General features: G+C 43.5%; 1 protein-coding gene across 3 annotated transcripts; it reads right to left on the minus strand.

Annotated features, from left to right (window-relative positions):
• Window positions 1-1,499: 1,499 nt before the first annotated feature.
• CRBN (cereblon) lies at window positions 1,500-22,184 on the minus strand. 3 transcript variants are annotated; one of them, XM_062008280.1, is made up of 11 exons: window positions 22,035-22,184; window positions 18,666-18,775; window positions 18,298-18,500; window positions 17,360-17,509; window positions 13,391-13,553; window positions 13,009-13,071; window positions 12,133-12,217; window positions 11,258-11,373; window positions 8,008-8,072; window positions 6,068-6,199; window positions 1,500-4,720 (listed from the first exon to the last, which is right to left on the minus strand). In XM_062008280.1, exons 1-11 carry the CDS (start codon window positions 22,099-22,101, stop codon window positions 4,537-4,539), a joined length of 1,338 nt encoding a protein of 445 aa, XP_061864264.1. In that variant the 5' UTR covers window positions 22,102-22,184; the 3' UTR covers window positions 1,500-4,536. The 3 variants fall into 3 exon arrangements, with proteins under 3 accessions (XP_061864264.1, XP_061864263.1, XP_061864265.1); XM_062008279.1 differs by having other exon boundaries at window positions 18,666-18,778; window positions 22,035-22,182; XM_062008281.1 differs by lacking the exon at window positions 22,035-22,184 and adding an exon at window positions 20,607-20,637.
• Window positions 22,185-24,105: the final 1,921 nt, after the last annotated feature.

Consider the following 24,105-nt stretch of genomic DNA (forward strand, 5'->3'; position numbering starts at 1 on the left):
TCAATCCAGCATGCTCCACTACCTGTGCCTCCCTTGTAGCCCACCCTTGTAGCCTCATTTAGGTGGTGTACCTCCAGACAGAGCAGTGTGGGCAGAAACAGGCCACAGCCCTTCTCCACTGCTTCCCCACAGCCCTGTGCCTATGGCTTTGTGGAGCAGAAACACAGGGGTGCCCCTCAAACTCCATGCTATCACCACAAAGGCCTCCTGATGTTTGTACAATGCTTAGAAAAGACACTGCAAGATTCTTCTACCTGAACAGCAACCATCCTGAATCCACACCACCCGAGCGTTTGTAGGGGTGGATGTGATCACACCGGCATCCTAAGCTCTCAGGAGACACAAGGGTCTTGACATACAGAGGAAAGGCACTGCAGAGCTTCATGGAGAGCCAAAAATTCTTCACTAAGAAAAAAACCCAGCATCAGCAGTGCAGTCAGCATGGAAAAGCACCTGCAAACCTAGCAGAGCCTAGGCAACTCCTGCCAGGTTCCCTCTGGCACAAAGAAAGGCCAAAGCACCAGCTAAGCCATCTCAAAAACACTGGAAAAAGCAAGAACAGCAGGGAGTGTGCTCCAAAATCACCTTGTTTTGCAAGTCAACTAAGAACTGCTTGACAGCAGGCCCTGGTCTCAGCCCTGAGAACGTTGTGGAAACAGCCATATTGAACAACTGAAGCCATGTGCTGTGTGAGCCCCAAAGCAGCACTGAGCCCATTTCAAACACCCAAGTTTAAGCTTCCTAACAGAAAAAATTAGATTTGGGCACCCTGAGTTAGGCTAAAGCTGTATCACGCTGACTCCTTGATAACCCAGTCCACAGAACATTCTCCTAATAAAACTGACCGACAGACCCAACTCCTGGGACCCATTCCTGGTGGAACCCCAACAGCAGAGCCCTGGGAGAACTGCCAGCTGTGGGGAGAGAACCTGTAAATCTCAGTTTCCCTCTTTTCTGGTTAAACTGTCCCCAGCACAGAGCGTAGGACAGTGTGCAATTACAGCCAAAGGCTTGAGGGAAGCCTAGGTTTCAGCAGATGATTATGCAGCCTAAAATTCTTCCCACCAGCGCCTCTGGGTTCCCCTCCTTGCCAGACTCACCCCAGTACTGCTGCTTCACCACTCACATCTGCCTCTTCCTCCCTCGGGGTGCTGCTGTCTGCAAAGCCTCCAACTGGTTTTCCTTCAAATGTCTCCATATTTTCGCTCCCTGATTCCTTCATACATTGCCTACTGATATTCTCTTTGTAGGAGAAACTGGAGATAAAGGGGATGCTGGAAAAAAAACCCAAATCAGCACTCTTAGACCCTGGGAAATGACCACAGAAGGAAACGTGTTGTGCCTACAGTGAAGAATTAGGCAGGTGGATTAAAGCAAGTGCATGCACGCTCTCTGAAGCTGAAGCTCTTTCAGCTTAGACATGACTTTTTGAAGCTGATCAGTTTAAAACACCAGCATTTCCTTCCTTCCTATCCCAACAATCAGCACAAACAGATGGGTTTTGGAAAGAAACTGAATTTTATTCTTTGCAAATATTTGCAAGCAACAAGGTTTTTGTGAAAGGTCGTCTCAAAAGGCAGACAGAGAGCTGAAGCAGAGAACGTGCTCCCCTTTCTGCAGCTTTTACAAAGCAATTAGAGGTGAAAAAACAGTGAGAGGAACAACATGAGCCGCAGCACGTACAAAACTGCATTATTAAAATCAAACAGGTGTTTGAACACTTGCAGACCCAGTGTGCAAGTGTCCTGTGTGATTCTACCTAGTCATCAAAACTAAGCTATAGAAAACTTGCAATATTACAGGCTCGGATTGTACAATGTCTTTATGTGACAAGGAGCAATGCCCAGATGGCTGTGCCCCAGCCCAGCACGGGGCACAGCCACTTCTGTCCCCACAACACGCCTGTTCATCCCTCCTCCCCCCATCACATTTGCCAGCAATAATTTTCCACAATCCCAATCCAGTAGTTTTCTCTCCACAAAGGAGAAAAGCACAGAAAATATTACCCAACGTGTGGAACCATCCCTGACTCCTCCATCACTCTGCAGCTCACATGCTGTACACTTTGAGCCTTCTCACACGTGCAGCACGGTGCCAACAGCTTCACCACAGCAGGATTCACCAGCGTCTGCACTGCAACCTCAGCCACACTTGTTTTCAACCTGGACAGTGTCCTGGACTTGGAAATGGTGAATATCACACAGGTTAGGCAGGTGGAACAGCATCAGCAACAATAAAACTAAGTTAGTGCTAATTTTACTCCTGACTTAACTCACCAACAGTTAGCTTGCAGATGGCCCTAGAAACACTATAGCAGAAATACACCTCCTTGGTTTCCTAACCTTGCCAATACAATGCCATTTTCAGTGGAGGCAATCCAAAAGACACAGCCAAACCACTAAGTCCTTATGAAGTTCAGCAACAGCTGAGAAAGTCACTTGGAAACACGTCACTCACCATCCCCTCAGTGAGTAACTGACTCGAATGGCAGCAGAAGGTACTTTAAAGCACCCTCACCCACAAGCCCTACTGAGGGAACAAGAGACACAAGGTCTCTTTGAAGGGAAGACCAAACCAAGCCTAAAGCTAAGCTGGGGGTGTGCACACATGTGCATGTTGTAAGTCCATGTGTGGGCACGTGCAGGGCAGGAGGGGAAAGCTGAGGATTTCAGTGGTTACCCAAGTACAGAGGTTTCACAGTCTCACACTAGTGCTTATCATCTCAGCCCACTGAAACCTTATTACAGAAAGACAATCAAAACACAGAATGTTTTCTCGAAGAAAATGAGCCATCATTCACCCTCTATTTGTTCAGAATTATATTCAAAGAAGTATTGCTTTTCACAGTTGGCTGGCAAGACAGAGCACTGCACACACAATTAAATACGGTATTAAAGATGTCTGTGGAGAAAACAGGAGTTATCACAGAAGCACAGAGGTAGAAGGCTTCAAAGAACTAAACCTGAGTTACACAATCACTAGCTTCTACGTCCCTAGCATGATAACCCATCCTTTCAGTGTCTGTGCCCAGCTGGGGACTTGCCCCACTGCAGGGCCCACACAGCCCCTGCCATGGGCTGCTTGCCCCCTCCAGAGACTCTTCACTGAAGTGTAGGGACATTCGATGGCAGGCTGTGACAGAGCCAGAGCCTGCTGTCCTCTACCTTAAGCAGATTACACAGAATGACAGAATTTTAAGGGCTGGAAGGGAGCTCAAAAGCTCATCCAGTGTCTCCTTCTCACCCAGAGAAAGAGACTCCACAGCCCATCTGGGCAGCCTGTTGCGTCTTAACATTTAACAATACAAGTTCTCAGCGACTTACAGTGAAGAAATAAAGAATGAATGATAAAGCTTCACAAGAGCACACAAGTGTGTATGTACACACCCTGAAGGAACCTTCATTGTCCACCACCAAAGTGCAACCCAAGGGGAAGAAACCCCGATAAATCGGTGGCGAAAGCTGCCCCACTTTGGCACCCGAAGCAGGGACGGCACCTCAGACAAAGAGCAAAAGCACTGCCTCTGTCTGACTTAGAAACTCCTGCTCCTTGTAAGGTGAGGGCAATAGTGTGACTTTTACTTCAGGGTATGAAAGGATATGCCTCTCCCTTGTCAAAGTAACTACCACTGAAAAACTGCCAGGGTTCTGTATTTCAGAGAGTACTTCAGAGCCCTGGACACGTGTGCTGGCAAACCTACCTTCACAGAAATATCTGCAAGTAAACCTAAGGACATTCAACAGCAAATGACAATGCAGTTTACACTCTGGGACTGACCTCTGTGCTTTGCATAAATAGCTTAAAATGTGAGACTTTCAGTCAAATAGACTAAACGGCTCAGACTCCTTGTAAGGAGTGAATACCTGCCCTGGGCTCCCTTCACAAACCATCCTGTGATGCTCTGCTTCTGCCAGGTACAGCACTGCCACTGCCCCCACCAACACTGCACCAGGCAGAGAGGTGCTTCAGGCTTCCACCCTCCTCAAAGGCTACTCAGCAAACATGTGAGGAACAGCAAGAGCACAGAATCTGAAGCACTCCACATAGTCAGCAACGGGGATTCTCAGCAAAACCACTTCAGTCTACTATGGAAAATCCTCTGCAGCAAGTGACTGGTACCTACCATCACACATGTATTGCATAAATTATACTCTGTTTATTTGTAATTTTAGTTCCTCCCCCCCCAACCTTCTTTCACTGCAAGTTCATAGCAGTAAACGTGTTCTGAAATCATACAAGGGAGGAGAAAGTTCAGTCTCCACTCTGTCCGATGGATCAGATCGATTGCCTGTGTCTCACGTCACCTCCTTCCCTCAGCTGTCACTTCAAAAGATTCAACCCTCAGTTCTCTGTATGTCTGAAACAACAGCAACGTGGATGCACACCAAACCCAGATGTAGTGAGCTGCTTGGGTTTTGGGGGAGCTGGAGGGTGGGCTCTTGGGTTCTTAAGTTTAAGTAAGCATCAGAAGCAGAACTGAGCAGAGGCATTTCAGAGAGAGACTACTGCCTGTTCATCTCCAGAGCAGGTTACTGGTCACAGGCAGAGCAACGGCGATTTCTCGTCGCCTGAGTCATCCTCTGCTTCTGGAATCCGAGGCAGCAGAGCAGAGCGCGTCAAGCCCCAGAATTTCTGAGGTGACATATCCTTTTTGGTGGCTGTGAACTTCCATCCCATGTGGTTCCCACAGATTCTGCACTGAGCTATAGTCCAGGCATACCTGTTGAAAAGAGAACAAAAGCTTGGTGCTAGTACCTAAGAAAAAGACATTGTAAAAACCTCTGGAGCACAGCTCACTGCCCAGGAACGAAGGGAATGTCTCAATCTAGACTTTGAAAGAACCTCTGGCTTCAGAGCCACAAAATGGTTCTCAGAGTAAGAGAACAGAAATGAAAGTGATTTTGCACTGCTAGATTAACAGGGAACGGCACTTTTTGGAGCACTGGAGCTTTTCCTTAACAGCTTTAACATGTAGCACATGAATATTTCAAAACCCTCACAGAAGAAGAGAGCTGAGGAAACAGGTAAGCAGGAGAAAAATTAACTGCAGTTGTTGTAAGCACAAAGTTTTCTTTTGGGAGTCTTAAAGTGTGCATGTCTTCTGACAGATATGCCATACAACCTCCAAGTCAGTATAAAACCCCCACAATTCACATGAGAAAACAGAGGAGGAGTAAATGCATGCACAGATTAGTGAAGAATCTTGTCCTGGCTAGAGATAACAGCAACTTAGTGTTTTATGCTGCTTTAGCAGAGGACATGCAGAGCCAAATGGACAGAAGAATTTCTGACATGCATAAAGGACCACACAAAAAAGTGAGCTGGTAAGAATGCATTTGAAGAATACTTTTGTGAAACTAAAACTGAAATCTAGTTTGACACAGAGCCAGATATTCAAAGTTTTGAATGAACACCTGAAGCGTGCCTGTCTGGCTGAGAAAAACAATTCAGCTTATGCTGCCAGAGCAGGTGACATTTTGCTGCAACACCTTTCACTATGAGGCAGACTTTTAGATCTTGACAATCAATTCTGCTCCTGTTACAGAGAGCAAGACTAACAGCTAATGAAATAAACTGAGCTCCCAAAAGTAATTAATATAAAGTTTGTGATTTTTAAATTAATGTAACATTCACTCAGCTTTTCACTCTGAAAGCAAGATCTCAGCAGAGTAACTGCATCTGCATATTATGTTTTCTATTTGCACATTACTCACTCCATGATCAAAGAAAGCTGTGTGGGAACAGCAATTATGGTTTCAGTTGAGGCTTATACAAACCTATACAGAAAGAACCCCCCAGACAATCAGTGTCCTGTTCGTAGTTCTCACATGCCAGGCCAGGTTTTAAAACCTTAACACATTCCCCAGAAACTGTGAAAACTTAACCTGGATGTTCCACTTTATTGTGTTGTTTGAAGAGTCTAAATTGACTTTTCTGTCTTTCACATGAGCAAAATGACAGAGCATGTTTCAAGAACTACATATTTACTATTCCATCATCACAGGTTTACTTTTACAACCCAATTTGTCTCTCATTTACTACTAAAATTCCTTTGAACAGCTCTTACCCAGGAAACCAGCTGTGCTGTGTCGAGGGCCGTCCGCTGAGATTCAAGTTGCAGGTTTTATATACAGTAAGGGTTTCGTGGATGTACCCATGAGGATTCACATAAGCTGCCATGGGTCCACACAAGGATAAACTACAACAGGGAATGCAGAGTTTTGTCAGAGTTCAAGGAAGACACAAAAAAGCAAAGGCTGGCAAATGGGAACAGAGGAAACACTGCCAACCATGCATGGAACTGTTTTCCAGAGCAAAAGAATCGCTTCAGGCTGTAGGAAAAAGTACCTTTAATTATACTATTAAAAACTGAAGGAAAATACATCCTGATGTGCAGTAATATTGGTCAATTTTTTTTTAGAATTGCAGAAATTTCATAGAATCACAGAATGGCAGGGTTGGAAGGGACCTTTAGAGCTCATCCAGTCCAACCCCCCTGCAGAAGCGGGGTCACCTAGATCAGGTCGCATAGGAACATGTCCAGGCAGGTCTTGAAAACCTCCAAGGAAGGAGCCTCCACACCCCCTCTGGGCAGCCTGTGCCAGGGCTCCCTCACTGAAACACTGAAATAGTTTTTTCTTATGTTTAAGTGGAACTTTTTGTGTTCCAGCTTCATCCCATCACCCCTTGTCCTGTTGCTGGCTACTATAGAAAAAAGGGATGTGCCAATCTCCTGACACCCACCCTAATTTCAGTGTGCAGTGCTGTCAATCTGACCCATTCCTTCCTGACATCACTTATTCCTGCTACCTAATTAAGTTCCCACTTCAGAAAAGGTATTTATTATCACAAGGAAGGGTTAGAACCTTCTGGTGTTCAGCTGAAGTTCACCCAGCTGTTGGTTAAAGATGACACCTTACTGAGAGAAGAGCTGAGGGGATGCCATGGAAACTGCCTCATTTAAGGCAGTTACTAAACTTTCCCTCAAAAATCTACAGCTCAATACAGCCAAAAAAACCCCCCAGAAAGGTAGACTTGTAATTTATTTTACTGGCTGCTTTTGAACAGCAACTTCCAACAAAACCAAGTTACACTTACATTGCTAACTTTAAGCAAAAATGTTCACTCAATACACTAACTTCTCATCATTCTTCCTTTAAACTACATCATATTGACACAGCAGGAATTGTGGTTTCTGGAATCCATTATTTGACTAGAAGATAAGAAATGGCTTTTAATTACCACATCACCTTCTTATCACACTGACAAAGGGAAGCTGTGGGGAGTCTCGCTTTGTTAAACCAAGACATCTTTTAACGTGCACAGTATCACAGCTGATGGACAGATACCAGTTATTCAAGATTCAAATAGCGACAAAACTGCCAGAAACAGCAGTTCTTTGGGAAATGTATGGTCTTACCATCACTGAACGTGGAAGACATTGTACAGGTCAAATATATAATGGGAATATACTGCCTAGGGCAGTTATTAAGGTTAAATCCTATGTGCTTGAAACACAAAAGGTCTCTCAATGCTTACTGACATCAACAAGCAATTTCCATACAGGACAGCCTCCTGGGAGCCTATCTATACCACCCAGCTAGTGCACTTTCATCTGCTGCTGGAGCTTGTTGGCACACAGAAGTGAGGGTGAAGTGCTGAGAAAGAAAATTTGGGACCTCATGAATCTTATTAAAAATTGAGAGGACAAGACATGATATGTAACACATCTGTATGTCAAAACTGCCTGCTTAGTTCTGCAGTGGTGAGGGGCTGGGTGGCATCACACAGCCTTTCACACTACCTTCTCTTCAGACTTATTAATCTTATAAAAACCCCAAGTAATCCATTTTGTTTTATAAAGAAAAGCCCCTGTATATATTTACTTACATTTTATCACAGTTGTGGAAAACACAGCAGCTATAAGACACTGCCTGGCTTAATCTGTTTTGTCACGCTGGTGTTTCTGATCAAGAACCTCCCAAAGACTGAGAGGGATAAACTCACCTGAATATTTCATTCTTGGTAGTTATTTCTGTATCTTGGCATTGCTTGCAACAGAGAGATGTACACTTGAAAGGAAAAACAAAGAGGATAATTTCATTCATTTCCAGATGTTTGTCAGCAGTGGTAAACAGTAAAAAGGTCTCTCCCTCCCCCCTGAACAGACTTTGTATCAATTCTTTTCTTTATCTGGGCAGCAGTCACTTATGTTGTCTCTATCAAAGGACAGGGGTTCTTTTTTAATATGTATTTCATTTATTTATGCAAAAGATCAATTTATGTACTTCCCTCCCCCTGGATAACCCATACACAGAAGAGGATCTGACTACACAAAGATAATAAATGAGTCAACCTTCTAAGGTTAATTTAAAGCTAATTTAGCAAAGAACCTTTGCTCTTCTAAAACACAACACAGAAAAGGCAGATGAGTACAAATGCAATCATTAAGTCTTTCTAAAATTCGAGAGTACTGTAGATCAATGGGTTTAATTTCCTCACAAAAAATATGTAAGACATATTGATCTTTCTCCTACAGATTGTCCCAGATTAATCTATCTTCTGCAATTTCCAGGAAGTAGAACAAAACAATTCATCACTGACACTGCCCAGATATTAAGCATTTAAATCAGCTTAGTAGAACATCACCATTAATTTTCAGGAGGTGCATTACTTCTGCCCCTTTTTAAAGGTGAAATTGCATCCCCCCAAAAAATCCCCTACATTTTGGAACAAAGTGTTTCACCTGGCACAAGTACATGCTTGTGAAACCTGGAGAAAATCAGCACAAGCTGCTGAGTCTTCCTGAACTCTGACTCCCGCACCCCACTCATGTGACATCACACAGCCTCACATCAGTCCTTCCTCTCTCCTTTCCTCTATTCAGATGCTCTGGGCTTGTTGCTGCATTTCAGCTTCCTCCACTGCCTTTCTTGCAGGTGGCACTGGTTCTGCCCTGCACTTCCAGCACACTGTCTGCTGATCTTGGAGATGGAGGAAAACTACTCTACAATTTATCATACAACAGTTCCCATCTCAAAGCTCACTTGGCCTTTTTCTCCTACCAGGGACCTTTAACAAACACCTACTATAGCTCACTCTTTTAAATCACACTTACTCACAGATTACACTCTAATATCCCTCTCAGAATCCAATTTAGACAGCTACTTAATTTCATCCCTCCATTTCCAAACCTAATTACTACAATCAGCACTCTCAAGTGGAATTCACCAAGTATTATACCTGTGAGTGATGTACATTGCTTTAAAAATACACACAGAAACAGTTAACTGGCTTTTATAACAGGAGAAGTCAGTCAAAGTACAATACAACTTGCTGTTATCCAATACAAAAGAAAATGAATCAGGTCTTACAAAAGCTGTATGACTGTAAGTTACACTCTGAAGTCTGTTCATCTCAGGTAAATGGAAGTACATGCTGTGTTGCCAGAGCACTCCTGCTTAAAAAGCACCCTGGCTTAAAAAGAGTGTTTCTGACCAAAAAACACGTTGCTAAGAGGCTGTAAAAAAACCCATAAGGCACTTGAACTGTTCTCACATTAATACAGAAGAGTTAAACACGTTTACAGAATAAAACATCACATGTCAATGAAGAAAACACCTTTTGTGTAGGATACAAATCAACTTTACCATAGACTATATGAAGGTAACTGAAGCCCTCTTGTCTCTTTGGGATTGATACAAAATATACCATGTACTGACATGAACAGTTCTTGAAGCACCTGAATACGGGAATATTTTCAGAGTTTTGGACTCAGGTTTAATGTGACTAGAACCTCATATAATTTTTGTCTCAGAATTTGGAAGAGATGATTTCAGTCTCCTTTTCTCAGTGTATTTCCATTTATACTTGTGGGGCATGAACTTTGGGAAGCTTACAGTTAAAATTTGCCTTTATACCGATGGCTCTGTGCAGGGTTTCATAGAATCATAGAATGGCAGGGGTTGGAAGGGACTTTTAGAGATCATCCAGTCCAACCCCCCTGCAGAAGCAGGGTCACCTAGATCAGGTCACACAGGAACATGTCCAGGCAGATCTTGAAGACCTCCAAGAAAGGAGCCTCCACAACCCCTCTGGGCAGCCTGTGCCAGGGCTCCCTCCCCTCAACAGTGAAATAGTTTTTTCTTATATTTAAGTTGAACTTTTTGTGTTCCAGCTTCATCCCATCACCCTTTTTCTTCTTGCCAGCTACTATAGAAAAAAGGGATGTCCCAACCTCCTGACACCCACCCTTTAGATATTTATAAATGTTAATAAGATCTCTCCTCAGTCTCCTCTTCTCCAGACTAAACAGCCCCAGGTCCCGCAGCCTTTCCTCGTATGAAAGATGTTCCAGTTTCCAGTCCCCTGATCATCTTGGTGGCCCTGTGCTGGACTCTCTCCAGCAGTTCCCTGTCCCTCTTGAGCTAAGGAGCCCAGAACTGGACACAGGACTCCAGATGAGGCCTCACCAGGGCAGAGTAGAGGGGGAGAAGATCTTTCTTGCTCTTTGAAATAGAACAGCAGTCTGAGCTGCTGCTGGAGATGTGGCAAATGCTGCTCCTAAAACAGCCAGATTCAACAGGAGGCTGACTGATGTTCAACTGCATTACCAATTATAACATTAGTCACAGTAGATATGAACATCAGGAAAGTATATATTATTATAAATAAATGTACTCTGTAAAAATAGCCCTTCAGTGTCCTCCATTTAGGTCACCACATGGTCAAGGCAGTGGAAAGGAGGGATGGGAAGTCAAGTTTTTGAAAATGTTACAAAGGTGTAGCCTAACAAGTCAATACAAGTCATTTACAAAAAGCCTTTCAGTCTAGCACTTTGATTTACGCTCAACAGCTCAACGCTCCAGAGATGCACCTTTTGGTACAAAACCCACCGGTTTGTGGTGTGTTACACTGCCAGTACGAGGTTATGATGTTCCTAAGATGTTTATGAGCAACACTGGACTTCTAGCACCATCTCTTGGCTAAAAAAGTGCTGTGAAGTGTTGAAATACCATTTCTAACAAAAGCAAATATATGTTTCTTCCTTGCTGCCAAAGCAACGTGTTGTACTGAGAGAGAGCATTTTCTTTCTTAAGCAAGCTTTTGAAGAGGAAGGAAGAAATAAAAGTGTCCAAATTCACCCTCTACAAGTATTACCTGGAAATGTCACACATTTTTGCTCTAGATTGCAACAGTCACTCCTATTTTTTTAATGTGAGGACAATTTAATGATGAGTAAAGAACAAACACTTACTTTGTTCATGATGTCTAACTCGCACCGGAGCCGCTGAACAGCACTACCTATTTTAAGCAACTGTATACGTAATCCATCATCAATTGGCAGGCAAGCAGCAACTCTGTAAGAAAAATCTAGAAATGAGAAAGTACCAGGCCTGTTAACAATTTGAGAGAGAAATAAGCCCCACTACTTCTACTCAGTTAAGAGACAGAGTGCTACAATTAGGTTTACAATAGATTTTGAGGTCATCTCGGTGCATCCTTCTGCCCTAAGGATGGATCATGGACATGTAAAACTCCTTCTAAGATCCTTGTCTGAGTCCCACTTGAGGACTACCAGTGATGGAGACAGAGCAATGCCAGTGATGTATTCTAAACTGAAACAGGCTTCTTGGGAACACTGTCTGATACAGACTCTCACTGTGACAATGCATTACCGAGCTCCCCAACCACCAGAGGTTATTTTTATGCTTGCACTTCCTCCTTTTTTTTTGCAAAAGGGAAACATGCTTTTATGAGAAAAGAAAACACTGAAGACAAAACACCCCAAGCATCCACCTCCTCCATAAACTACCAGCAAGTTTTATCACTCAGGTTAGTACTAAGAAAGTATGAGTTACTGCTGTATTGTGAGGAGGAAGCAGACATACTCTGGGCGCGCTCCCTGCTGGAGGTTTTCCTCCACATTTGAATGCAGACCAAAATTAGATTCAAAAATATTCAGTCAAGATGAGACTTTCTTTTTCCTGAATGTTTTAATATGATAATAAAATCTCAGGGAACAGCTTCAATGGGGTATTAGAAGGCACAAACACAGAAGGCAGTGGACTTTACTACAGCTATCCTTTAAAACCCACCCAACCCCCAAACTTCAGCCCAGCAATATCATACCTATTGGGTTTGTTGGAAGAGATTCATCTTTCAGATTTTCATCCCATTCATGTAACTGCCTCTTGACTCTTTCCATCAAGGTTTCCTTTTGTTAGAAGAAAAGCCTAATTTAAATACATAGGTATTTCTGTTTTCTTAGGAAAAAAAAGGAAGCAAAATGTAGAGTAAGCTCTTTTCCCTAAGTGGACATTAGCTTTTAAGACTTGCAATAATTACAGACTCGATTTGTATCCACGTAGTTTAAAGTAAGAGTAAATCAAGATGGGAAACTGGCCAAAATGAAGCCATGGCCCATGGTGGTTCTACCTCTCATGCAAAATAAGGAGACAACTGTTCTAACTCTAGAACTGCACAAACAAGATGAGGGGCTGCCCTCCTCCCTGCCTCCGTCTCTCCTACACCAATCACTTCACCTGTATATAAATACATACTTTTATAGAGCACACCAATTCCAGTGGGAAGAGGGACCCAAGACTATGTGTTAGGACATTGATCTGGAGCAAGTGGGACAGAGGATCAAGTTTTTGCTAAGACAACACCGCAGAGGCCTGATCCCCTGTTACCAACCCCAGACATACGCTCTAGCACAGGGGGAACAACTACTCTCACGCTGCTGCTTCTCACTCACAACCAGGCATTCTCTAACATTACCTCACTCACCAGCAGTCAGTCTCATACCCTGAAGGTCAGTTTACATTTTTCACCAATTACCAGTTCTTTATTCCCACACTAGTTATTTCACAGTAAACTGAAAACCATACACATCTTTAAAATGCAACTTATAAGCCAACAAAATTAAAGCTTTTGCATTATCCAACAGAGACAAACACACAAAACTAATTGTGGATTGTTTGGTAGCACGTAGGGTCAACTTACAGCATCATAGAGAGAGTAGAGCCAGGGAGGCCAAGACGTCAAACTTGCACAGTGGAACTTTCTCTAAAACCAAAATCACATATATTTATTCTTTAACACTGGCAAATCTCTGAGGTGTCTGATGATGTAAATAAATAGTGACTGCAATATTACACTACTCTGTAATAATCTAACAATATTGTAATTAAAGAGCACTCATAACACAAAACATGAATCTCTCCACTGCTGGTAGCTGACAAACAATCACACAACACGCAACGAAAGCAAGAGGTTGGTATTTAGCATCCCTCCAAAGATGAACACATGCAATTTTATACTCAACTTCAAAAATACCATCACAAATGTAAGAAAAAAAAAGAATTCCCCAGAACTGGCTTCTAACCTTTTGGTATTTCTGCCACCACTGGTGTACAGCTTGGTCCTGCCACGCTGTAGGTTTCGAAGGAGGAGATACATGGCAGCGGCTGAGAGACTGCAGCTGCACCGCTGCCATCGTTGAAGGCAGCACTCGCTCAGGCAGGATTTGTACTTTGGCCTGCTGGATCCTAACAAAAGGGAAAACAAATTATACACACATACATACAAGGGCTTAAGAACAAATGGATTTTACTGTTTCTAAAAGCATAGGCTTGTGTAGTTAGTTAATCACCACACGGTACTACAGAAGCTAAGCAGCAAAATGTTCAAGCTGTACTAAAATCAAGCTACCCAGGGAGCATAGGGTGTATCTGCAGCATACTCTTCTAGAACACAGATTAGCTCATGCCCTTGGCTGAATTATTAAACCCACTGTGTTGACTGGACTTTACTTAAATTGATGACAGAAGTAAGCTCTGTTTTTCGTCTTCCTTGAAATAACCTAGAATCGGTTGTCTTGCAAATCCTTTTTGCACTGGCATACAGAACCCTACAAAGTTCACTGCTTTAACTTTTCAGCACGAGGTTTTTGTTGGCTTGCCCCCCAGTCAGCTCACTATCTTTCCCACAGGATACAATGGGCTCTCTGGATTTTGGAGCACTAGATATCTGTTGGGATTGTGGTTAACAGAGTTAAAGACAGACTGTCAGGAGCAACACAGCAGAATATTTTACCATCTCTGCATTGTATTTTTAGGTTTTTGCCTCCTCAAGTTACTTCTGGTATAAACTGGTAGTCAGCTAGAACATATCAAACCCTCAGAAAGGAAGTTCAGCTGAAATGCAGTTTGCTATCTTCAGACCACAACAGCTTATGTGCTTAGCTACATTACAAAATCAGCAGAAATAGGATATAAGACCCCGATCAGCTTTTAATATCCTAGCATCAACCAGGTCACCTATTCTGCAGAGAGTTCAGCAAGTTATGTAGCCACTAACAATCCTGTCTGGCAGGAAGGACTGTACATTTTAGCAGTATCAGAAATCCTGAAATACCAAGATGCATATCACCACATATTTCCAATTTTACTTAGAGGGAACACACTAAACTCTGTTAACTTACTATAAACTATGAAATGATGTTTTGCCATAAGCACTTAGTAAGGAGAAACACCAAGAAATGTGGATTTTTTCTTCTTGCTAAGGAGCTCAATAATTCCCCTCTTTATCAAAAATTATTTAGGTGGTCCTGCTCTGGCAGGGGGGTTGGACTGGATGATCTTTCCAGGTCCCTTCCAAACCTTAAGATTCTGTGATTTCAGACTGGTAATTCCTGTTTCTTTTGTTAGTTGCCTTGAATACACGAAAAATAGGAACATGACACTAATGAAAATGCTCTGTTTATACAGATGGAACGTGACATTCTTCTTCTGTCCCATTCCCTTCTCATGTCCCTCTGATGTACAGACAGAAGCAGCAGCAATCTGACATGCTACCAGGCTCACTCATAGAGTCAGCACATTGGTACAGTCTGGAGAGCACATCATAACCTGCAGAGAAGACCCTTCTCTTGGGCTGAGAACTGAGGAACACAGGCTCATGTCTCCAAAGTGCCCTGACAACACTAGGAGGTTCAAGTCCACTGTTCATTCCCCACACCCACAAAACGTGCAGTATTTGAAATCTGAGTAACTCTATTATCTCATTTAAGTCATGCCAACAAATCTAGAGCTTGCCAAGAGGGGAAAGAACAAAATGAATCAATCTCACCTCCTTTACTTCATACATTCAACAAAATCTTATTTATAAACGAAACTTGTAAAGGTGATCTCTGCTAGTCAGTGCATACAGAGCCATCAGAATAAAATGCTTCCATGGCACAACAAAACCACTGTACATCTTAACTGCTTCTGGATGCTGAAGGCTCAGCAATATGCTGCTGGTACTGTGCTAGCCCAAGCTCTGCCACCTTGTGTTCAAGCAAAGGTTTGCTAAGCTGTTAAATCTGGAAGTTTGTAACCACATGTTAGCAAGAAACAGCAAGTGGCACTCCTACTCTTATTTTTTTAATCTGCAGGTGATATAAGCATACAAAAATGCTGAGCTCAGACTGTCCCTAGGCCTCTTTCTAAAGCAATACCAGTACACTGAGCCATGGCAGAATACAGGTGATCAGCTTTAGATTTACAGATTTGGGGTGAGAATGTCATAGGCCTCGTGGAAAAGATTCCAAACTCCTCTGGCAATTGTGGTAAGAATTGTCACTCGCTCACAGGATCAGTGCCTGGAGCCTGTATCTCTGGAGAGTGACACTGACAGAGCTGCATGATGGAATGCATGGTGCAGGGCCTGATGCCAAGCAGAACTTGAAAATGACACGAGACTCAGCATACACTTAGCTAAGTGTTAAGGGTCAATGTCCATAAATGGACAAAGGTATTAATTACATAATATGACAGAACTGGCTAGACAAGGAGCCTCCAAATACAACAGGCATCACACTGTAATATGGAAAAAAAACCCAGGACTATATAGAAGAGAATATTCCCATCAAAGCTGCTTTGAATGTGTTTGACAAGCACGGGAAAAGAATTGCCAACCAGTAACAGGAGAAGCAGAACATTTCTATCTGTGAAGTACCAGCTAGTGTTCAGAAAAGAAGTAAGACATGTTGAAGTAAAGATGTACTAAACTGTGGCTATGGTTAAAACAAGCAAGATTTAATATTTGAGAAATGAAAAATGATGGGCTCCTTGCAGCTGTCAAAAATCAAGAACCTATTTTCACATTCAAATATGTACCCACAAATCTCAGGGTGCTTTTATGTATTACAACGGAAAGACAGACAGGAGAAGCAACTTGTTTCTCTCATTATTATTATCAGACTCCAGTCCTCCCATTGAATGGGAAGCTTCTCATGAAAATCACCACCCCTCTGGGCACAGTTACTGTCATCTCCATATCTGAATCAAGCAGCTGAATCCTTCTGCATGCTGTTGAGGCTCAATAGCCAAAGATCACTCAAGGTACAAAAATAGACAAGCATATTGTTACTAGCTGCAGTGTCAGACCTTTGCCTGCAGCCTTTCAAAGCTGCAATTGCACATAAATTTCTGAAGTGGAACATGTCCAGTGCAGACCCATCTCTAGAAAGGTCTCCTTCCAGAAAATGAAAGTCAGAATTTCTGAAAGGAATGGAATCTGGGAGGCTCTCCACAAGGCAACAGAAGGAACACACTTAATACTGTATCCTCTTGCGGGAGAGGATTCTGCTGTGGGCAGCTTTAGCCTCGAGACACAGCTCTCCCATTGAAGCACACAGATAAACAGCCCTGAGAAAGAAGGGATAAGGTGAAGAACTGAGGCACAAAAATAGGATGCAAGCACACCAAAAAAGCAAGAGCTGGATGTGAACAATATCACTTAGTCAATCATTATGTTAGCATAGATGTGTGCTTTGAGGCTTTAACCCAATTAGCTTAGGATTAACTGTTCATCATCAGGGGAATAAGGGTATATTAAGGGGAAGTTTTGTCAATGAAGGTGGCTGCTGCAGGTCGGTGTTGGGCTGCTGCACCAAGTGTTGAACCTGTCTCTGTGAGTGATTCTTGGCCGCTACGACATCTTCTCATTCCACATCTGGTGTGAAACAGGGATGTCAGAGATTTTGAAAGAAAGCTTTAGAACTTATAATGCAGGAAAAATCAAGCAGAAACAAAGTCATCCTGACACGTCCTCACGTGTATAAAATCAAACTACAGCTAGATATTCTTGAGATAATTTTATGGCAAAGTTATTAATAACTAACACCTGAGCCTCAGAACAGGGAATACCAGGAGTCCTTAATAACCAGGGAAGCTACTGACTAAGCACTCAATATCTATAGTCATTAGTCAATTGTGTGACTGAAAGGACAGATGCACCTGCAACAAAACATGAACGCTTTGGTGAAACAAGCTTTGTGGTGTGCACAATTAAAGACATCAATTCTTACCCATCTGACTGGGTTCTTATTTCAAGCACCTTGAACCTCTGTCTTCCTATAGCTTTCACTTTGACTGTTTCAATTCCATACTCCTGCTCTTCTCTGTAGGCGTATATTTCTGCTGTTGTTCCAAAATGTGCTTCCCTCTCACGTGCATTGCTAAAAGAAACAGAATGAAAGGGTTACCTGTCCTCCAAACGGCATTCCTCAGGCAGATTTCCTTGCACTGACTGCACACAATTAGTCTGGCAAAAAAGTAAACTTCTATCTCCAACTTTAGAAGGAACTTCTCATGATTTCTTTGCTTGGGAGCTTTTGCCAGGTGACTTGGTTTTATTTTAGGGTCAAGAGGTGAAATTCTGGGAACACAGGGATAACCAATGTATCTGCATTTCAAATGCAGAAGCCTTTGGACTGACTTTATAAAACTAACTGTTCCCATCCTTTAACTAATTAAACTGCAATGAAGTGTGGGGAAAGGAAAGAAGATACCCAACTTCTTTTTACACAGATTATCTTTTCTACCATTTTACTACATCCTGTGTCCAAACTCTATAGTGAAACATTTGTGCTTATTAATTTACACACAAAACAACCAGATAGGCCTTTACAATACAGTTCTCAAAACAGGAATCTGATTTTCACATTTCAGACCAAGGCTTACTCTTTAAGCAAGACGCAGCTCCTGAAATCGAGGAGACACTGAGACAAGGAAAACAGATCCACTCTCTGTACAAGCATGTGATGCTGTCAGGCAGCTACCCAGTGAGATATGGAAACTTTTCTGTTACATATTGGAAGGCAACTTTTATCAAACAATTTCAAACCACAGCCTGTATTATTCACCACAGAACTGATGCAACCATCTGCTTTTGATTTAGTACCCAAAGAAATGGTGCTAAAAATGCATGCTGCATAGCATCAGGAAACCCACTCATGAATTTTACCTGTATGCAAGAACAGCAAACGTTCTGTCTTTCTGAATTAAATTCCGCACCATGCTAACCTCTTGAGGGTGAAAAAGCTGAAGGGGTAACGTCTGTCCAGGAATCAACATCACCATCACATGGGGCAACACTGGAATCACCTGACAGCTGTCATCATCGTGCAACGTCCTTCCATGAAACTCTTCCATATCAGAACCTAAATACTGAAAACATTAAGGAAGGAAATAATAGCAGTGTAAGAGGTTTTAGTGATGTACAAGGTAAAAACAAAACTAGGTCTTTGGCTTCAGATTACAGTAGAATTACACAAAAGAAACAGTCAAAACATCTTCAAGATGTATTTAATGGACATTATACAAAGTACATACCACATGTGATGTTGGCAAACTAGTATCAAAATTTATGATGTTTGGCTTTTCAGCTTCTTTGCTATCTTGATCTTCAACTTCCATCTCATTGTCATCCTCTTCCTCGCTCTCTGCTAACAAGCACACACAGAACATTGTGTAGAAATCAATCAGCAAAGCCTAAGAAATGAGTGAGTCACAGAAAAGCATTCCATGTTCCCAGGCTACAGATTTTCACAAGGAAGGAATTTTTGCATTTGTAAACTTGTGAAAAAGAATTTTCTTGCTGTTACAGCAAAATCATCATTCTATAGAAAGGGTTAAAAGCTGGGAATTTACTCTTGAAGAGCTGAAGGACAACCTGTCTTGGAAGAAAATAATAAACAAAGTCTGTCAGTTGAGATTTTCACCACACACTAATCACAGAATCATAGAATGGAAGGGACCTTTAGAGATCATCTAGTCCAACCCCACTGCCTTATTTCAGTTCTAAATGTCTTCTGCCTGTACACTGGCAGGCCAGACAAATTAGTTTCTTGCAGAGTGCTGAATACAGCATTTGAAGTAGTACAAACCTGAACAGTACAACTGCACATGTAAAGCAAGAGAGCTTAAGAGCAATCTGAAGCTATATTTATGCAAAGACTCTTTGCTAGTGTAGTAAGACAATGTCACTGCTGTCAGTCTCTCCTGTGTGTATAAAGTAATATGACTCTGCAAGGGATTTCAGGTGCAAAACAGTACTAAAAAATTACTCCTTTCTTCCTTTTTCTTAGTTCCAGGTGTCAATCCTAAAATTCCTTCCTATCACCTCTAAAGATACCTATCACCTCTAAAATGCTGCTTTCACTGAATAGCAGGAAGGATTGTACATTCTTATGTACATTCTTGTGCATTCCTACAGAAAGTGTGCTGCAAATACCCAAACCAAAGGCAATGTCATCATCACACATCTGCAACTGTATTACTTGGTCCTATTCCAACACAAACAGTATTTATACATCGTGCTCTGTCTAAAAGATTTGTTATCATAAACTTTGCAAACCAGTCTGCAGGATGCTCATACCAATAGCTGCTGGGTAACAAATAATCCCAGTAGTGTTGAAAAACGTCATTTAGATTTTGGAAGCTTTTACAAGAGAGGCATAAAAATATCTTTACAACAGCCTATCTAATTGCCAGCTTTTGCAACTTGCATCTTCTTAAGAAATAAACCAGAGATGATGGAGTGATTATCTTTTCTGAAAGGTAATGGAGGCAAATCTTATGAAAGATGCTGCAGACAGGAGGAGTCTTGCTTCAGAAAAAGGAGCACCACTGTCCTCTTTCCTACTACTTCTGAGAGTGGGAGGACAAGAGAATAGCAAAGATGACATTATCAATTGAGTTTGGAGAACCTTTTCTTTCCCTCTTCAGCCTTCAGGCACTGTGGTTGTTTAGCCAAGTGTTCAGTTTGGGAGGGGTGGACACCTCCATGACTTGGTGGACACCTGGCTAAACACCACAGGCTCATTTGCTAATTACATTCTCTACAAAATGTTTAGGTAGTGGTCTTCTTTCTGCTCTGCCTCACTTTGTTTTCTAAATTTAAGTACTGTCTAGTTTACAGAGCCTTCTCTGTAGAAGGCACAGCATGACACACGTTATGGATCCATCCCATCCTGTATGTATCTCAACAAGAAATGATCCAGCACAAGAAGAAAGGAGGTTAAAGAGTCCCTTTGGTGTTTTACCTAACTCAGAACTTAGAGCAGTAAGATACCATCTTCCTAACTGCTGTAAAAAACATTCCATTTCTGTACGAAATCTCTCTTCTGTTATATTCACATAGGAACCCTAACCACAAACAACTGCAAAATGTTTCAGGTGTGCAAACACTGATGAAGGGAAAGAGTAGTATGTTTTAGTTTGGTTCTGGGCCAGGGTGGGAGAGGTAAAAACTAGACTCAGGCTTGCACGTACCCTCAAGGAATTGCATCAACCATTAGCAGTTTAATAGCCCTTTACAGAGACGTCTGTTTTTCCTGCACACAAAAGGAATTAACAGCAGTTGATTAGGAAAAACTGTGCCCTGCAAACTTTTGCTCATTCTTGCCAAGAACACACACCCGCTGCTGCGTGGTGGCACGGAGGAACGATGACTCATTTTACTGCAGCAGCACCATGTGAGAGCCGAAAAAGCACTCACACTGTCTGCACTCTCCTCCATCACACTACAGCAACGGGGCACAGAAGGCAAAGGGAAACTATTTTTACACCCTTAACTATACATGCTTTCTAGATTTATTTCAAATTCCAGCGAGACCTCCAGCACAAGGAAAGGCAAGTGCAGAAGGCACTGTGCATGACACGGCTCCCTTTTCCTTTGGGGCAGGTTAGGGATTCCCAGATGCTCATCCTGGCCCACCAATGCTCCCAAATCTTCTCTGAACATCTTTGTGCAGAAATGAGGAAATGGGAACCTCATTCAGAAAAACAGAAGTGGGGAAAGAAATATTAGGGTTCTGTTTCCTAAAACGTTCAGGAATTGTTTCTATGTTATTTTAAATACACAGGGATAAAACACCCATAGACTTCCTGCTGTAGGAAACTGCTCCCTGTCGGGACTTACTGCCACGTTCCCCTTTGCATGCTTATTCTGAAATGACAGGGGTGTTTTTTTCCAGTTTAGGATGTTTCCAAAACCACACGATCTCCTGACAGTTTGGAAGCACCACGCACAACATCAGAACAACACAGGTTATTATGCAACGTGTATCCCCAGGAGGAATCGCGCTGGTGTACGTGGACGGACAAGCCATGCTGCTCTACAAACTCCAGCACCAACGCTGCAGAAGCCTGCCCAGCACACGGGATCCAGCGCTGCCCTCCAATCCTCTGCGCTGCGTCCCTTGCTGCCCTGCTTACTAACGGCATCAGAAACATTTTGTGTAGCGACGTTCTCAAGCAGCACTTTCCTCGGGCTGTGTTTGGGTTCACAGCGCACAGGGCCTGCGTTTGCCGGCTTTGGTGGGAACGTCACAACACGCTTCACCCCAGGCGCAGCCCCGACAGCCGCTGACAGCACGTCTCCTTCCACCGCTACACGACGGACCCATCACCCCGGGCTGCGGGCGAGCGACGCGCCGAGGCCGCAGCTCCATTAGCCACGGTACGCCCCGCACCGCCCCCCCAGGGCCGCTCGGGCCGCACCGCCCTCGCCTCCCGCAGCTCCCTCACGGCACCGCCCCGCCTGCCCGCCCCTTCTCCCCGGGACGCAGCCGCGACTCCCCGCTCCCCACACGGCCTCGGCAGCCCCTCGGCTCTCCCGGCCGCCCCTTCCTCCGCGCTCCCGCCCGTGAGCCGGGGGCCGCCGCGCTCCCCGCCGGCCGAGCCCCCCGCCGGCCTTACCGAGCACCAGCTGGAGGTGGTTCCCCATGTTGTGATGGGGCTCGCCGCCACCTTCCTCGGCGGCCATCGCTGTTTACCCGGAGAGGAGCCTGGGAAGCCGCCGGGGCGGGCGGAGGGCGAGGCGGGAGGAGGAGCCCGAGCCGCCGGAGCAGGAGCCGCGGCCCAGCGGCCTGTAGCGGCGCCTGCCGGCGGGACAGGGCGGCCCGGGGGCTGCGGACACGCCGCTCCGCTCCGCGGGCCGGGAGAGCGGCCCCGCGCGGGGCTGAGGACTGCTCATTTACACCCCTCAGCGCCTTCTGCCTCAGCACTAGGGGCTGTACGTGTAAGCAGCCAACGCGCTCCCTTTTCTCGCCCTACTCGGAGGATTCGGTGTGAGATGCAGTTGACTTGCTACACCGCCGGGAGGAGCGGGCACTAGGTGGTGCTGCAACATACGCCTGTGCAGACTTTGGTTCCTTGTGGGGCTCAGCTGTGCTGCACTGTTAGCTTTGGGATTTCTGCTTGTAGGGGGTTCACAGCAAACAATGGAAAAGTTTGATCTCTGACCTAATCCCGTGGGACGAGATTTTGGTGTGGGCAGCTTTAGCCTCGAGGCACAGCTCTCCCCTTGAAGCGCACAGATAAACAGCCCTGAGAAACAAGTGATAAGATGATAAAGATAAGATGCGAGCACACCAAAGAAGCTGCAAGAGCTGCTCGTGAACAATATAGCTTAGCCAATCATTATGTCAGCACAGGCGTGTGCTTTGAGACTTTTACGCAATTAACTTTGAATAAACTGTGCATGATCAGGGGAATAAGGGTTTATTAAGGGGAAACTTTGTCAATAAACTGGTCTGTTGCACCATGAACTGAACCTGTCTCAACGAGTGATTCCTGGCTGCCACGACATCTGCAAAGCAGCACACTTCAAACCTTTGCATCACTGCAGCAGCAGAGCTGGAGAAAGGGCTGGTTTCCATTAGCACACAGCATCACTCACCAGGGACAGAACCAGCAGGCACAGCCTGGTATTCCCAGGACACGGGTTTTTTTCTTTAAGGGAAGTTTCTGTCTCAAGTAGTTACTCGGAGTAGTTTCTGGGGCAAAGAGACACAGACAGGTTTGTACTATTTCTGTAGTGGCTGGACTCACTGAAACAGCAAGCCGCCATCCATCAAACACACCAGAGAAAGGAGCAGCTCACAAACAGTCCTGGGTGTGCAGAGACAAACACTGAGGTATTACCAGATTTTTTAAGCAAATTTGTACCTGAGAAACACAGAAGAAATCCAGGAGATGATTAGTGGGAGGCAAAAGAAAGTCCATTCAAGGGCATTGCTGCTGTAAAGGACTGAAAACTCTGTCCTTTGACCATCCATGTTCCTGAGGCACTTGAATAGAACGACTGAGCCTGAAGACTGTGCATAGGATGACTGTCTCAATTTTTGGACACAGAACCAAAAGCAAAGACTCTACTCCATTGACAAAATGATTAAATCATTAATAACTGCATGCATATAAGTTCAGGACTGAACGCTATCAATTAAATTTAATTAACATCTGGGCAATGCTTTGAGGGCATAAAATATGGTGTAACTCTAAAGAATTCTTAGAATTAATCCTATTAATCCTATTTTTAGGATTTATTAATCCTAAACCACTTTTTGCTGCATTAGCACACTGAACCTGAAAATCACCATGAGCAAAAGTCTTTGGTACTCCAAAGTTTTAGGGTCATGCTTTTGTATGAAAACATGGGTTTTTTCCTGAAATCAAGTTCCACTTGAAACTTGGCAGCAATAAGCAAATCAATATTGATAACATTTTAAAAATAACCATGGTTTGTGCATCACTATTGATTCTAGCAGGACTGACTAAAGAAAGGATACACCTAAATATACCAAGAAAAGAAGAGGTGGATATTAGTGCCATCTTTCATCGTCGTAGGCACTAATATGGCTGGAAAGTATTGATTACTTTAAAAGCCCCTAATAACTAAAGAACTATTGACAATATTTTCTCTTATCCTCCATGAAATTTTACAGTAAGTCCTGATGTATTTTCTGTTAAGGGTTTTAGGGCTGAACTA

Source organism: Colius striatus, chromosome 15 (assembly GCF_028858725.1).
Source record: "Colius striatus isolate bColStr4 chromosome 15, bColStr4.1.hap1, whole genome shotgun sequence".
Classification (NCBI taxonomy): Eukaryota; Metazoa; Chordata; class Aves; order Coliiformes; family Coliidae; genus Colius; species Colius striatus.